Genomic DNA, 16,817 nt, shown 5'->3' on the forward strand with positions numbered 1-16,817 from the left:
CTGTGGTCTCCCAGGTCCTGGATAAGCATAATTTCACCCCCTTTTTTTTACTTTGAGCAAAGCGTACCTGAGTGTGGCGCTCAGAATTGTAGTCATGGTAGTATTGGGTTGGTGATTGGACTTGATGATCTTAGAGATCTTTTCCAATCTTAATGATTCTATGATTGCTGGAATCATAGATTGGTTTAGGCTGGAAGGAACCTTTACAGGTCATCTAATCCAACCCCCAGCAGTGAGCAGGGACATCTCTAACTACATCAGGTTGCTCAGAGCCCTGTCCAACCTGAACTTAAACGTTTCCATGGATGGAGCCTCCACCACCTCTCTGGGTGAGCTGTGCTGGTGTTTCGCCACCTGCACAGTAACGAACTTTTTCCTGTCATCTAATTCCAACATCATCTACTGCAGAGACCCTGAGGACACACCAGACACAGGCTGGGGCCAGGGAGCACTGTCCTTCCCCTCCAAAGCATCGACCATCCTCCAATACCCAGGGGTGAGTCTGTCCCCCCAGCCCAGAATCACATCTCAGCACGGGGTGCACCAGCAACAGAGAACCTCCTGGACCACGCTGCCCCCCAGTAACCCCGCAGCCAATGCTGAACCACGACAGCCAACAGGGAATTGCTCCTAGAAAGGAAAGTGGGGATACTCACTGGCTGTACATTTTCACCCTGAGCCTCAGGAATCCCGGCACACCTCTGGGCCCCTGCGCTGGGTATTTATGGGGCTCCAAGCATCAGCGAGGGGAGCCCCGTGCCTGAATCCGCCCCTGTCAGCCAGCGCACGCTGGGAACAGAGTGGGCTTTCACCACAGAAATCCTCCCAGGGCTTTGAGAGATTTTTGTTTTGCCTCTTGCCACACAAAAAAGGGCTTTGAATGTTTTTCTGAGACCTAAATTCTTCCTGAGCAAAAGTGATTACAAAGAGGGAAGAAAAAAAAACAAAAAAAAAAAAAAAAAAGAAAAGGGAAAAAGAAAGAGACCCAAAGGGCATGAAGCTGAGCGTGCTGGAGCTGCACCAGGCACTTGGCCCAGGCCCTCAGCTCTTCACCATCTCTGCATCGTAGGGAAACCTTCCTGGCTCCAACACGGTCTCTTCTCCCACATAACAAGTGATAGGACAAGAGGAAACGGGCTTAAGTTGCTCCAGGGAAGGTTTAGATTGGACATCAGCAAACATTTCTTCACGGAAAGGTTGTCCAGCCCTGGCACAGGCTGCCCAGGGCAGGGGTGGAGTCCCCATCTCTGGAGGGATTTAAAAGCCGTGGAGATGTGGTGCTCAGGGACACGGGTCAGGGGTGGGCCTGGCAGCGCTGGGTCAGCAGTTGGACTCGATGACCTTTTCCAATTCAAATGATTCCACAATTCCTACCTCCTGTACACATCAGCCACCAGCTTTTTCGTCCATCTGGGCTTCTGCAAAAGACCATCTCTGCAAGCTTCAGCAAGTTGGTACAAGCACAGCAAGACAAAAACTCTACCTACCAGCCAAGAAAGACTCAGGGAGCAGCATCATCCGTCATGGCAGCTCTTCCCATCGCTGCCCATCAACATCTGCTCCCAGCCATCGCTCCTCCCGCTTTTATTTAGTGTTTCAGTACAGTGGCACATGTCAGCACCTCCCGTTGCTGTGTAAGGCAGATCGTTTGCGACTTAGTGCACATGAATCAGTATTTTTATGCTCAAAAAAACCTCAAACTCCACAGCTGTTTGTTTTACAGGCAGCACAGCCAGCCCCAGAGCTGGGCCAAAGATCACTTTAAGAAATCATCTCTAGCAGGAGCAGAGGTTTGTGGAAGCAACAGGGCTGTAAAGAGTAATTTCAAAGGTTAATGAGATTAGAAAGATTACTGCTCTCCCCCTCACGGGCAGGATGAAGATGTTTCATAATACCACGGAGCTTTGGGCACTCTTCCCGTACAACGAGAAGCTGGGCTCTGGTGATCAGAACCGTGGTGGAAAGAGAGAAACGAGACATTAAACAGCCCCCGTGTCTGACCTGCTGCTAGCACGAGTAAGTGAAAGGCCGGCTCCTTTCTGTGCTTCCTCTGTTCACTTCCTCTTTACAAGACAAGAGTGTTTCTTTCTGGAGTGAGGCTTCGTTTAAAGCTTCTGACCGAGAAACAAGATTCCCACTTGAGTCTTCATGAGCTCTTGGACTGAAGTTTCCCATTAACCCTTTGTATTAAACAACCATTAAATGGCAATTTCTCTGCAACAGCATCCTAGCAATAAATATATCCAATGTAAACTACAGTGCAAATTCAAGGCACGAATAACACAGAGAATTTAATTAACCCCAGGCTAAAGACTCAAAGCAGTGTCCTGATCAGTGATGGCACAGTGTCAGGCTCTTCCCAGGCCTATTAGTTTGGACTAAATCAGATTGAATTTAAAGAAGGTGTTTTTTACAGCAAGGGTGGTGACACCTTGGCACAGGTTGCCCAGAGAGGTGACAGAGGTCCCATTCCTAGAAATGTTCGAGGTCAGGCTGGATGGGGCTCCGAGGAAGCCGACTAGGCCACTAATGGTTTGACACCAACACCAAGAACAGCCTAAGACAGCACAGCACCTACCAACGTGTGATAACACTGATCTTCCTTACGACTCACACAATGAAAAAGTTGTTATTGGCACTAAGTAGCACTGCTAAGCACAAGCAGCAGCAGGAAAAAAAATAAAATAGAAGGCTTCCAGTAGAAGATTTCACTGGAGCAAATGATAGCTCAAAGGTTTAAATGAAGTTTAAATTCGTAGCTGTTGTTCCTTTGGAATGTTTTAATTGTCCCATAGCTAGGCAATTTGTTTATTTATTCACATTTTTGTTAAGTTCTGTCAAAGTCTTACAAGGAACATTAAATAACATGGATCAAGAACTGAATAATGAGGGCAGGCCTTTGAAAGCTAAATCCCAAGAAATGCGAGCTTCTCGCCTAATTAGTTGCTTAACTGGAACACATAAATAAATAAAGCATTTACGCAACACTTCACAGGTTGGGAACAACGAGAAGCAAGGGCAGGCAGGTACTGGATTTCAAAAAGCAGATGACTTCAGGCGTTACAGAGGAGGAACATCTGCCACCTGCTATGCAGGTGTAAAAGTTACCTACAGGACATCAAAGTGTTACTAATACAGGCTAAAACTGGGCTCATGGGTTTGTCTGTCACAAAGCCTTCCTCCTCAGCAGGAAAAAAAAGCACCATTACATATTGCAAAATATGTGCTGTGCCAGCTTTAACCCAGGTAGCAGAAAGTGGATTTCCACACTATATACACACACACATGTGTGTATGTACTAGTGTGTACACTATTAAATATAAGATGAAGAAGAGAAGGGTGGATTTGCCTCATTTTTCCAGGGAGAGAAGCTGAGAGAGCTGAAGCGCAGTCTCATAGTTCAGACCGTCACAGTTACGTACCGAGATGTGAAATATAAAAGTCACAATCCTCAGCCAAGGGTCTCATTCCCAACACAAAGGTGCCCGATACAGCACGTAAACCAGTACAAGACCATAAGGGAGTTTTCCCACGAGACGCAAAAAAAGCCAAACCACGTAAAGAGATGAGTAGTTGAGATTTGCTTGATTTTTTAAGTTTTGGTGACTGGTTTTATGACAATTCCTGTAAGAGTCTGCACTTGCAGGCACAGCAAAAATTCAGTTTCTTAAGAATAAGCAAGACACGTCAAAGCCAGAGGGACACACAAGGAGTGTGCATGATAACCAAACTAGGTAACAGACGAGCAGAAGAGCTCAAAGAGCTCACGTCAAGAAAAAGCACTCATCTATAAAATACCCAATTCCATAAAGCTCAAAACTGCTTAATAACAGAAATCCGGTCCCCAAATGAAGACCAAGAGGGACTTCAAATGTACCTTCTTCTGCAGCCCAACGCTGGCAGCGCACCCCTTCCCTCCTGCTGCAAATACAGCCAGAAGCAGCAGAAAGATCTCAAGACTTATCTAGAAGCAATATTACAACTGAAGCCTTACATGGAGCCAAACTCCTCACAACATAAACCAATTTCAAACACAGAACTGCTTCAGTGTATAACAAGGCATGGATTGTGATGGGACGAGCTTAAAGAAACCTTTAACCCACGGGCAGCATGAAAGTCCAAGGCAGTGAGAAGCCCTCCTGCGCATCACGGCTTGGACACGTGTCACAGCCCAGCCTAGGAAGCTCAGGCACGGCACGAGGACGACAGCGAACATTCCAAAACCTGCCACACACATACATGGCTACACCCTGGTAAGAGGAAAGGGATTTCTCCCCCCATTAAATCTCATTTAAAATTCCCTTGAGCACCCAGGCTTTACCTTTGTGGTGTTTCTTTGGGAAAACAAGCAAAGGGATTTCAGGCTTCTGTTTCTGATGGATGCAAACACCAAGCCCATCACCAAACACCAACAGCATTCACGGCTGGTGACGTTTCAGCTTTTTGCCTGGAGCACGTCTGTCTAAAAATTAAGCTGAGATGCACTTCATGAAAACTCTCTCACAGAATTACTTGGGCAGATTTACACTCTCGTGGGGAAGCCTTGGCCCCAACAGAATTACTAAGCAAATCCCTAACTCCAGAAGGAATACCAGGAAATGTGGAGTATTCTGCCTCAATTTGTTATCACTTCACACATCATCCATCACTTGTATTATTTTGAGAAGCATACCAATAGAGCCAAAATAAGTCTTCCAAAGTGTCAGAAATATACCAAAAGACTTTTAGTATAAATAATAAAAGAAAAACATAAAAACCTTATGTGAATTTTACAGATGAGAGGAAAAAAATAGTATTTTACAGAGTCAGATAATCATTTATTTATGGTGAATTTCTAGCTCCCTTGGAAACAACAGAACCAACTTTTAAATTAGTCCCAAACTCAAAGAACATAATTTTGTTTAAAGACAAATATTTTGAGAATGCAAAGAAGGCACTTATTCACAACATACATTTAAAGAGTTACAATATGCATATCATTAGTTTCCCACATCTAAGTTTTTGGTTACTAGTAGCTTCATACTTACGTTCACATTTCTTTTACTGAGCACAATATATTGCAATAATTTGTAAACAGATAAATATTTCTCTTGTAGCAGTCATTCAAGAATTATCTACACACACACAAAAAAGTTATTTTGGCACTTTTCAACACAGTGTCCATGTAAACATTTCTTCCTTCGACACACGCAGCCATCAAATTTCTGCAGTAAGTGCCCTTTGGTAAATCATCCCTACAGACATCCATCGAGTAAATAAGCAGCTGAAGTGTGGTAAAATTAATATCTTAGGCTACGAAATCTTGGTTTTCTCAAGCTAAGCATTGGTTGTTTGATGGTAGGTTTGTTCTCCAGTAGCATGGCTTCATTTTCTGTAGTTGGAAATCTGTTCTGGTAGATTAGAGGGTATTCCTTCTGAAACTAGGAAAGAATAATAAACAGAATATCAGGATGAAGATGAGCAGGGCCATCAGCACGTAACGTAACTCTGCTGCAACACTTGACAAGCTGCAGCCCTTTGTGCTTGTGTTTTATGTAACTGGAAGTTAAGATTCAGCACGTTTTGAAGGTGTTCTCTCGGGAAAGCTGACTGCTTAACCAAGGGAGTTGTTTTTCAGTTCCTGCAGATGTACAATTAAGCAAAAATATCTGGCTTCAGAGTCATGTTTTTGACATTTTGCTCGTTTCCTTTGCAAGACCTCAGGAAGGAACAACAGTACAAACAGCTATGCATCAGGCAAAGGTTTCTGCTGATGGATTCAGCCTACGGAGACTGACACCATTTGTCATCTTTGGTGGCGAGAGAAGTCAGACCTAACCCTCTAGAGTCACAGAATTGCCCAGACAGGGAAAGACATCTAAGATTGAGTCAAACCATTAACCTAGCACTGGTAAATCCTCAAATAAGCCACATCCCTGAGCACTCTGTCTACAGGACTCCAAGTGCCAGGTATTTGGCTTTCCCCAATTCAAAGTATCAAAACTGAATAGTTGCTGCAAGAAATTGATTTCTCACACCACTAGTTCTCCCAGCACAAATGGCAAGACTGTAACAATATAGCTCTGAAAATTTTAAAAGTAAACTTTGCTAACAGGTGGCCCTCACAGCACAACCTGCTTCTGGAGTTTGGTGGGAACTCACCAAAAATTTCAGTGTGTGCTTCAAGTTCTCCTATTTCAGGATTTAGATTTTATTTCCTTCCTCCCCACTTCACCTGCTTGAAGTGCTGCTGTGTTACTGCTTACTTACTCCAAGTTTTAAATCGACTGTTAAGTAACTACTCTTCTTTAACAGAGACTTCTGTTAGTGAACAGAAGTCCAGCTTTCTCTTTTACAAGACCAGAAAGTTTTCACAACACATGAAAGTCAGGGCTGCAGAAGCTGGGGGAGGTACACCAAAGAGAAAGAAATGTGCTTGCTCTGAAAAGCTGCTTTTTCAAATTTGAGTCACAAGACTCACTTAGGAGATTCTAGGACAAGTACAATACTATTCAATCGGTCAGAAATACTTGCCAAAGCTTTTTTGAAAAAAGAAAAAAACCCTCCAGTATTAAATCCCACCAGAACTGCTCTATTTTAGTGTCAGTATTAGGCAATACGTTAGTAGGCCATAGAAGTGCCAGATAATCTTGAGCGATATATGTTGCAAAACAGAAAGCTAAGTCCACAGGAAAGAATATTTCAGAACTGTCAACAGACAGAGCTTGACCTCTTCAAGCCAAAAGTAACCACCACCCCCACCCAAACAATAAAAAAAGAACCTCCAAAACTACTGCTCTTATTGCTATTAGGTTTAAGCCAATCTATAGCATTTTAATTTGTCTGGGCAGTGTGCCACAAGAAGGCATACTAGAATTCTATCACATATTTTACAGAAAGCAGTATCTCACAATAATTTTATCCTGTTTTTTTAAACAGCTGTGTGAACACCACTGGCAGTATCAAATGTTGTATTAGACAGTCTTTAAAATCCCAGTCAGAACACCCAATCAAATAACACTCAGCAGCTCCTTCTACAAATCAAGCATCTCTCTACACAGCCCTCCCTTGCTCTGTATCAGGCTCTAGTGACCAAGATAATTCCCATACAAAGGTGTTTTCAGAAGTAGATTAAATATCCACCAAGTTGCTTGCTTACCTGTTTTAACTTTTTCTTTTTGTCTTTCACAGACAAGCTTTTATCTTTGATAATGTTCTCCAAGAGCTCTGCTACTGCAGCCTGAGAGGTAGAAACCTTCTGCTCTTCAAACTCCTCAGGAGTTATTTGTTTGCAGTACGAGTACGTTGGCAATATGGCAGAGATTTCTTCCTTTGGATATTTGCACTGCAGCAGAGTTGAAGAAGAGGTGTCTGCATATACTCAAACAATTATGCACTATTTCAGACAAACACCCAGGCACAGGAACTTACAGTGACATGACAAGGTGCAAAATGTTGGAACGTAGCTAATACCTATGACTGCACCAACAGATTAATAGAAGTTTGCATTCAAAATATAGTGGGTTTATTTGCATTCTCCCATCCCACCTTCAGATTTAACAAATACTCTGCAATTAGCAAATAAACTTCTCGTGTGCCACCAACCTGGGCCATCCTCACGTGCTCTAGGTGATCTCGCACCGCAACCTGCAGGTAAGTGGGGACTTTAAATATTTCTTGCTGATGGTCCATCAGAAATGAAACTAATCGCATCGAAAGGAGCTCATCAAGATCTACTTCTTCTGCACAGCACAGCACGCACCGAGAAAAGGTCTGTATCATCTGCAAGTGTTTAGCAGGTCATTAGTACGTGCAGTTGTGGAATTTGCCTTTTTACCAGTCTACACAGTGGCACAGCAAATTCTCCAGCATCAACTTTTGCCACCTCTCTTGCCTGCACCACTGGGCAAGAGAGAAGGAAAATTGATTACAATTTTCTCCGGGTCTGAAATAAAGTAACTTCAACATTAGACTTGTACTTTTAAAAACAACTTCAACAGTGCTTTCATACAAGAAATACATATTTTAAACATGTAATAAGAGAAAGCTTTCCTCTGCAGATAAGCATACATGTTCAGTTAGCCATCTTGAGACAAAGGAGATACAAAACCCCACAAAACTCCCCCAAACAAAAAAAACTCCAGAGCCATCCTAACCAAGATCTAATGCACACCAAGGTCCAGTTTAAAAACAGCTTTAAAAAACACTTTTACAGCTTTTATATATCCAGCTTTAGCAGGCTTATCATAAATGAGCACGTGTTAGTACTTTGTTGTTTTACCTAATCTTGTCTGACAAAAATCTCAAGTTGCTCCAGCAAAAGCTTGAATTCAGACCTCGAAGCTAGTCTTTAAACTCACCAGGCAGGCAGCTTGCTTCTTCAGAACTGTTTTTGTCCTAACTTCACACACACAAACGCTTAGCCCAAGAAAGGTTTTCTACAGAAACTTTGCCAACAAGTGGCAGTTGGGTGAGAAATCAGATTAAACAACTATTTGCATTCTTTTAAGAAATTATTTCCCTTCTCCTCCCACAGGAAACAAAAGCAACACCAATAGTTGAAATATTTTAGGATGGAGACAACAAAGTGCTTGTTTCAAAGCCAGATTTTTGTAAATACTTTGGAGATGTTTTTAAAAAGACAGATCATGCTCAAAATTCTCTTACCAAAGACCGCGTGCCCATTGTATCGTGCAGCCGTGGCATATCAACATTTTCACTGATTCGAGAGATCATACGCATTAGGAGCTGAATCCTTCTACGATTTGGGGGTGGAAGCAACAAGCAACATATCTGTAGTGCTTCAACAGCAATTCTTTCTAAATGAGGCTGAAGGAGATCTGCAAATGAAGTGTAAAGTCTCAGGATATCTTTCAGTGCTAGAAATTCAGGTTTTTTTCAGTGATGATAATCTACATTTTGTAGAAATTGGCTATAACACAGTAGATAATGTTACATGGCCTTTCTTGGTGTGGTCTTCTTCAAGATGCTTCTTTATGGTAGCTGGTAGTACAGTTAAGACCATAACAAAATTGGGAAATGACACTGACTCTATTCCCAGAAGTATTTCCAGAAAATGGCTTTCAAAGACCAGAAAGACCTCTCCAACAGGCAGGGCTGTGCAAATTCCCAGGGTAAGGCAACCCTTAAGCCAGTGTCTAGGTCAGGAGTACTCACTACTTACCAGAACAGGAAGGTGAATTACTGACACATCAAGTTTGAGACTCCAAAGACACGACATGCTACTGCTTGTTAGCAGAAGCACAAAGGGCGACATTTAAACAGTGCAATTTAGTAACCAGATTTTTCTTCTTTAAGAAAACCCACCACTGATCGTGTTATACATGTACCCAAAACCCTAGCAACAGTGCCAAAGATTACAGAAGCAGAGATTAGTTAGTCAATACATCAAGCCAATACAACATGCTTTAGAAAGCCATCTTACTTTGCGTGCCAGTCAACATACAAGAGGAGTGAGTGAAAGAGCATTCTGAGAGTTCTGTGGTACTTCTGCAGAGTCTCTTTTTGATGGCGATGTCAGAAACCTCAGTCCTGCTGCCCGCTGCAGAAGCCACACCAGAGGTATTTGGTTTTCCTTGCACACAACGTCGAGGCGTCGGCTTTACTGTGATTTCAGCAACTGGTATATTAACGCTAGAGCAACTTTTGGAGTTCATCTTGCCAAGTAAACTCCGAGAGCCACACATCTGCTCTAATCCCTGATTTTCATTAAGTAGGTCTGTACCCTGAAGAGTTGAGGCAGACGCTCTCCTGATCCCCTGGGGTTGATTTTGACATGTGTTATCAAAATCAAGCTCCAATACAGAATTAGATTTATGTTCACATGGCAGCAATTGTTTTCCACTTCTTCTGCCCAGGATGGTGTTCACGTCTCTTTGTCTGAGGGAATCAAACTCCTCTTTATGATACGCGCTTGAAGCAGCATCTCCAACTTTTTCCAGAGAGTAACACCTTGTCCTAAATGTTCGAGGTGGATCTTGCTCATTCCTGAAACCTGAAAGATTTTGACAACTTCCTCCTATTAGATTAAGAGCACTGCCTTGCTTACACCTTAGTTTATATTGCTGCAATTTCTTTGCATGTTGTTTTTGAACAGTTAGCTCTTCTGCAAAGGACTTCCTGGAAGCTTCAGATTTTGTCTTTTTTTCATTGGGCTCTTTGCGAAGTAGGCTTAGAAGAAGACACTCAGTTGACTTGAAAGAGTTCAAATGAAGAATTTTTGAAGGTTGTGGGACACATTTCTCATCCTCGACAGAATGTTTTCCACTGCATCTATCTGGAATTGTGATGTAGCCACACATAACTATCAGGAAATGAAATATAAGTTAAGATGCAAGTGGTATGAAAATGAACAAGTTCAGACAGAAAGCCGCTAACCGAACAGAGAAGATAACACATAAGACACTAATTTATAGTTGACTGTTAGTAAAACCTAAGAAAAAATTTAGCTTAGTCCAAAAGCAATCTAGCAAGATAATTGTAACCAACATGCAAGAAAAAAGGAAGTTAAGACGCTGCAATAGTGAGGAACAGACAGGAACAAGTGCCCGTTTTCAAGTTATGGTTATCACATATTTAGAATGTTAGCTCAGACAGCAATTTATAGAACATAACGAGACAGAAGCACACTTCAATTAACATTGTAACACAGAATGATCGGATTGATGACTTTCCTCAGATTGAAGCTGCCACAGGGATTATGGGGTCAAGATCTGCTTTGAATTACAAATTTGTTCCCCAGTTGGTATAAACTTATAGCTGGCACTGGTTATTTCTAAGTTCATACATACCTAAAATATTAATAAAAAGTTCATAGTATTCAAAAGTAAGTAATGGTTCAGGGAGATTGAGAAAGTAATCAGCAACCGTTCTGAATACATCCCGTTCAAACCCACTGTAAGTTGGTTGGCTCATGTCATTATTTCTAGGCCCTAAAAAGAGGCAAAAAGAGAAAATTCACCAAAGTATTTACTCTTACAATTCCACTATTTAAAAAAAAATAAATCAAACTAAGTTTGTTCTTCTGGGAACAACTGTTTCACAAGAAAGGAATTGAGTCAGCAATATATAAATATTTCATTTAGTTCAGCACCGTACCACTTATAAGAAAAATCAGTACGAAATATTCTATATAGCTGCTGAGGAGCTGTGCTCAGCTTCAATGTGCTATTCCACACCACGAAAATAAATGAAAACTCATTTATGCCCTTTATAGGTTCCTCAGCAAAATAACACTGAACTCGGTAATTTCCTTTCACATCCAAACTACAGGAACCCCAGCTGTCCCATCGGGAGCTCTAGCACCCAGACCAAGGAGTTCATGCCGTGACCAACTTCAAGGAACGTGCCGAGAACCCAACAGATCCATGTTTCTTCTCACACAGGCCAGAGCTGGGCACTGTCTTCCTCTGTGGGCACCTCCTCTTTTCAACTCCTCTGTTCAGAGGGTTCACCAGAGAAAAGTTTGTTCACTGCGCTACTGCTGTGGTGGATCTTTCCTTCACAAGCAGGCAGACAAATAATCAAATAACCTAAGAGAACTGATTAATAAATCTTGATTATGTTGTTACCGATAAGAAAAAAAATAATCAAATGTGTCCTGAAATCTGATATTGTGTAGATCTTTTAACTCTAATGTTACAATATTCCAAGGAACTCCCACAAATTAAATAAGCTACCTTATAAAGCCAATTCTAATGATCTAGGAGATGGCAGCTTTGATTAAATATAGAATCAGGGAAAATTTACCTTTTGATATGATTAAATTTTATAATCACATCACGACACACACTAAAAATATAGTAAAGCAGTATTCCTTCTGCCAGCCTAAGTAATGTTAGTTTTCACTGTGCGAAGTAACAACCACCTTAATTGTTTGCTTACAGTAAAGCTAGCAGATACAGAGATAAAACCTCTGCTTGAGCTAATTCACTTCGATTAGAAATTGAGAATTCAAAAGAATAGAAAAGTTACTTGCAGTTTTCGTTTCATAAACACAAAGATCTGTTAGTTCACAGAACTGATGTGTGGATCAAGGTACTGAAACACTCAAAGACCAGTGCTCAGCTACACTTTCTACTTCAACTGAAATCCCCTCACCAAGTTGTTCCCTGTCCTGCTTTTCCTAATAGTGCTCTTTATGCAAGAGGCTCTCAGTATCTGGGAATGCAGTTGAAGAGAAAGTCATGTTGAAGAGAAAAAGTCACTTTCACAAAAGCACATGCTGCAAATTGAACTTCTGAAGCCACATTAACCCTGGAGAGACTGGACAACAACTCCACCGAGCAGCTGGAGCTACATGTAGATATATCAACACATTCAACCATGTTACAGCTGGAACAGCTGTGAGGGGAGCTAATGAAGTGGATTGCTGGGAATGGGGGCAAGAGTTAAACTGCCTATAAACATGTATGAAAAGAGCTCATCATCTCTGATTTTGTTGGAGAGGCACTCATCTAACTCCACCATGCTGTTAGTCAATTAAGGAGGCAGTTTTGAATAGTAATAATAAAAAAAAAAAGTCCATTTAATTGCCCTCTGCTTCTCCAGAATCTTTTCAAAGCTTGCTTCATAAAGATGCAGGGCTTGCATAACTGTGATGTGCATGTGCTTGTAGCACGATTTCAAACCCATCTGACAAAGAAAGCCTCAAAGACGGATTTCTGTGAAGTTTCATGAAAATCAATGGCACTGTAAAGGACAAAGACTATTAGCACCACACAGGTCTGCTGCACTACATGCTGAAGAACAAAACCACTCCTCTATTAGCAAGAGAATCCACATCAGACCAAGCCATTAGAAAGTGAACTTTATTAGGTTCACTGTGAGAATACTTCCCACCCCCCATCAGCGTGTGAAAGCCTGTGTTAATTGTATTAGTCCACAGCAAATACTTCCCCAGGAATTCCAAGGCAGCTGCTCAAGTACATGTAACACCGATGCCTTAGGTAACTGATTCTTTTCTTAAGTTCAGGGTCTAACATCCTGCATTTCTAAATTTTATATTTAAGCAAATACACAAAATAAAGACAGAAGGAATCACTTTTAGTTTTGCTGCTGAATATTTCATGTTATTATCAAAACAAGGAATGTGTGCAGACTGACTCTAGGCACACAGACGATGAAACACTGAAACTCCTCTTCTGCTAATTTAACCTCCTCAAATTGCCAAAAATTCATATGCACAATCAAGTTATGCAGCCTAAAAGCCGGGTAACCAGACTACTAAAGGACTGTTCTCCTGGTTACCTGAAATACATCATCTTTAACACATGTTAACTCTTAAGAGTTTACATTTCTGTGCAGTAACTTCATACAGATTGCTTTCATTGCTTCTCAACATACCAAGGTACTTAGATTATTCAAATTTCCAAAACAACACACCACCCTTAATCTTAATGTGCAAGTATGTTTCACTCTTAACTCAAAATAGGTTTCTGGAACACAAAAGCTGTTCAATGACTTACAGTATGCGAGGCATTTCATAGCTGACAACACCCAGTGAGGGAGGTCTTCTAAAATACACAAACAAGTACATTATTTATACTCAACCTGGTTACTAATACAAATAATGTCACACATGTAATGAATATAAAAGATAAAATTTTAGATGATTTTTCCCCTTAGAAGGGAATGCAATACACTGGAAAGACCTTCTAGACAAATACACTGAACTCTAGTTCAGGGAAAAAAGTATAAAAGATAGACCATGAAACAATGTAATTATTTGCTGTTTGTTGCAACTGCACAATACAGAATCTTTAAATAAGACTGGAAAAAAAAAAAGTACCTGATTTGTTCTGCAAAATAACAACACCGTGTTTGCTTGTGTTAGTCATATTGTACATGACATACTCGGGAACTATCTGCTTTGGCTGCAAAACTTCTTCCAAAGATGGGAGGCCTAAAATGGTTTGCAAGCTGTGGGGAGGAAGAGAGCAGATGTCTAAAAGGTTTGCTAGTATTGCATGGACACAACTTCCTTCTATACCTACTCAAACCCCAACTAGTTTGCTGTTTAATAAATTCTTACTTCCAGAGGGGCAATCTGAGGACATACTTTTTCCTGGGACAAATATATATAAAAAAAAAAATCACTAAGGAAGCGCATCTATGGTACTGGGAACATACTTCAACACTGGCAATAATCAATTTCAATAAATTTCTTACATGCAACAAATCAATTTAATAAATACATTAAAAAGTGTATGTAAACAATAGCTCAAAATTATTCAACTTAAAACATAATTTTAAAAATTTCAAAACAATTTGCAAGCCAAGAGCATGATCGAGCCATTATCTACCCAAAGCACATATACAACCGAGTGCTTTTCACACTGTATTACTTACTGTATTAGAATGATATTTCTCCAGGTTTCTTGCACATATTCCTGGCTTATTTCATTCCCATGCAGCGTGTCTTCTTTGTTTTGCTTTATTATACCTGAGTTTGCCTTCTCTAAATTTTCCTGGAAATGAGTGGTTTATACCATAAGACCTCAATTCAAAATTAAGTAGAATTTGCCTCTCAATTCAAAATTAAGTAGAAATTGTTTTCAAAAGTAGAGGGCATTCTGCAGAATGTAAAATTCCAAAACACGACCCAGGGAGCAGCCTTAATAGTCTCAGCACTTAAACAGAAGTACACCCATGCAAAAAGCAAAAAAGGACACTATGAGTAAAGACCTAATGGAGAGGGGCAGTCAAACGACCTTTCTTTCTGCTTCAGTAACACAGCTGCGTTAACATTTTGCCCATCCCCATGTCCCTTCCCAACAAACCTGCTGCCTTTATGAAGTTTAGAAAACAGCTTCTTACAGGTTTGAGAGCATACTTCTGTCAAATGGATAATCCTTTCACTTGCTGACAGCATTTAAAAAATGCCATGTTAGTTGTGCTTGAATATTTATGGGCTATTTAATAAAATTTCTTTTTGTACATGCAAGAAGGGAAACAGCACGTCACAAAGACACTTCATTGTAAGCTACAGTTGCATCTTTCCATTACACCTATATAAATGTTCTATTTCACTGTCAGTAAGAACCTACATGTTCATTTTTTCAGCTAGGAGGGAAGATGACACAACAAAACACTGTCACTAAAAGATAATTACTTCTAGGGTGTGGGGTTTTTTTAAGAATAAAGAAATTACATGGCACCTACAGTTATGTAAGAAACATAAGTCATTACCAGAGACTGTAGTAATTCATGTTTTTTAAAAGGTCTCCTGGATAAATGTAGCAGTTTAGGAAGTCTGTCTTTGTCTCTAGAGAAGTTTTCCAAGTTCTCTTTTGGTGAAGGTGAGCTTGGTAGAGGTTTAACTGGAGATGTTGAAGGAAACCTGTATGAACAAGAGATGTTAAATACATTTAGAATTGTCTAACCCAAACCATACCCTATTAGTGTGATTCCAAAATATTCCAAAACAATTCAGGAAAGTATGAAAAAAATGCGGACATTTTCTCTTTAGAATACTGTTTAACATTATCACACCATAAATTAGATTTGGGCTACTTTTCCTGATTCCAAAGTCAAGCTGAAGGTACTCTGATATTTATACAACACAGAGTGCAGAATTTGAGAAGTGAGGGCCATTAATGCCTTAAGAACTCAGGAAAGCCTGTTTCTCACTTAACCTTTATGTAAAATGTACAAGAGACATAAACACAGGACTAGTAGCACAGCATGGAGCTACTACAAGAAATTCTCCTTGGCTCCCCTCCAAAGCACTTGACTGTAGCACACATTCGTGAAAAACATGAATAAGACAGAAGAATGGAAGCAGCCCTCAGCATACAGGACACATGGTCTATACTGCAAGTCAGAGCAAAGTGAAATGGTAAATAAAATGGTGCTAATAGTTAATTTTTAACCCAAATGCTCAACTCGAGAGAATCTGAGCATTACGATTTTTTTAAATAAACCTGAAGAGCTCTGATCTTCACTTCAGTACCTGTATAGCGCACCATTGTCTTCTAAACTTTCAGATCCCCATCTCCCTTTTATGTCCTCGATTACGTGATTCTTGAGGAACTTTCTCAATAACTGAACAGTCTGCTGCCTGGTAACTTCAGGACCAAAGTTACTGTTATCTCTTAACACTTCATGGAGCCAGTCTACAGCTTCGGAGGCAGTAAAGCAGCTTCCGTGTTTTTTGAAATGCTGCCGGTGTTTTCTCAAAGGCATGCCCGCCCGGAAATACCTCGTGACTTCATTCCACTGCACAGGAAAGAAAACGTACGAGGATGCAAGATTAAAGCCTGAAAGCTGGCAGGTTTAACTATAAATTAAAACTACCATAATAAGTATATGAAAGAACATTAATAGGCACAAATACCGACCGTTATACTCAGTGTGTAGCAGCCTTGATGACGAAAAGATACAATTCAGATTTAAAAAACGCATCAGTGTTTCACGTAGGTTTTTATCTCATCCCTCCACAACTGAAAATAAGGTTGGAGCTCCACAAATGTGACGGGTTTTACTGACCGGGGCCGTTTCCGTCAGCTCCGAGGCGCTGCCCTCAGGCAGGAGCCGGGCCCAGCCGCCAGGGCCCAGAAACGCCGCTTCTGAGGGATTTTTGAGGCGTTTCCCTCCTTCCCCCGCCTGCTCGCATAGCGCCAGGCGCCACACCGGAGGGACCAGGCCTCCTCTCCCCGGGGGGGTATTCTGCCGGGCCTCACGCCGCCTGGCCACCAGCACAGGGCGGGTGCGGGGATCCGCTCCTGTCCCAGAGCGGCCACGTTCCGACAGTCAATGGCTGACAAGAGGGGGCCCTGGGCTGGGGCGGGGAAGGGGGCGCCATCTCTCCTCCCGCC

The 16,817-nt window shown here is 41.3% G+C and overlaps 2 protein-coding genes across 2 annotated transcripts in view; both read right to left on the bottom strand.

The window, feature by feature from the left end:
- Positions 1–667, bottom strand: part of RPE65 (retinal pigment epithelium-specific protein 65kDa) — a 6,748-nt gene extending 6,081 nt beyond the window's left edge. The window contains 1 exon segment of the mRNA XM_009873091.1: positions 657–667. Coding sequence (XP_009871393.1) covers positions 657–667 — 11 coding nt within the window.
- A 4,612-nt stretch (positions 668–5,279) lies between these two features.
- Positions 5,280–16,724, bottom strand: DEPDC1 (DEP domain containing 1; the record flags this gene model as incomplete). The annotated part of the gene is made up of 12 exons (XM_009873093.1): positions 5,280–5,420; positions 7,139–7,324; positions 7,585–7,761; positions 8,647–8,819; positions 9,425–10,303; positions 10,791–10,931; positions 13,467–13,514; positions 13,790–13,920; positions 14,350–14,468; positions 15,190–15,340; positions 15,953–16,218; positions 16,489–16,724. Coding segments are annotated over 12 exons (2,648 nt in total), but the record flags the coding sequence as incomplete, so codon positions are not given.
- Between the last annotated feature and the right edge of the window lie 93 nt (positions 16,725–16,817).

The sequence above is a fragment of the Apaloderma vittatum genome, unplaced genomic scaffold (genome assembly GCF_000703405.1).
Source record: "Apaloderma vittatum isolate BGI_N311 unplaced genomic scaffold, ASM70340v1 scaffold19647, whole genome shotgun sequence".
NCBI lineage: Eukaryota > Metazoa > Chordata > Aves > Trogoniformes > Trogonidae > Apaloderma > Apaloderma vittatum.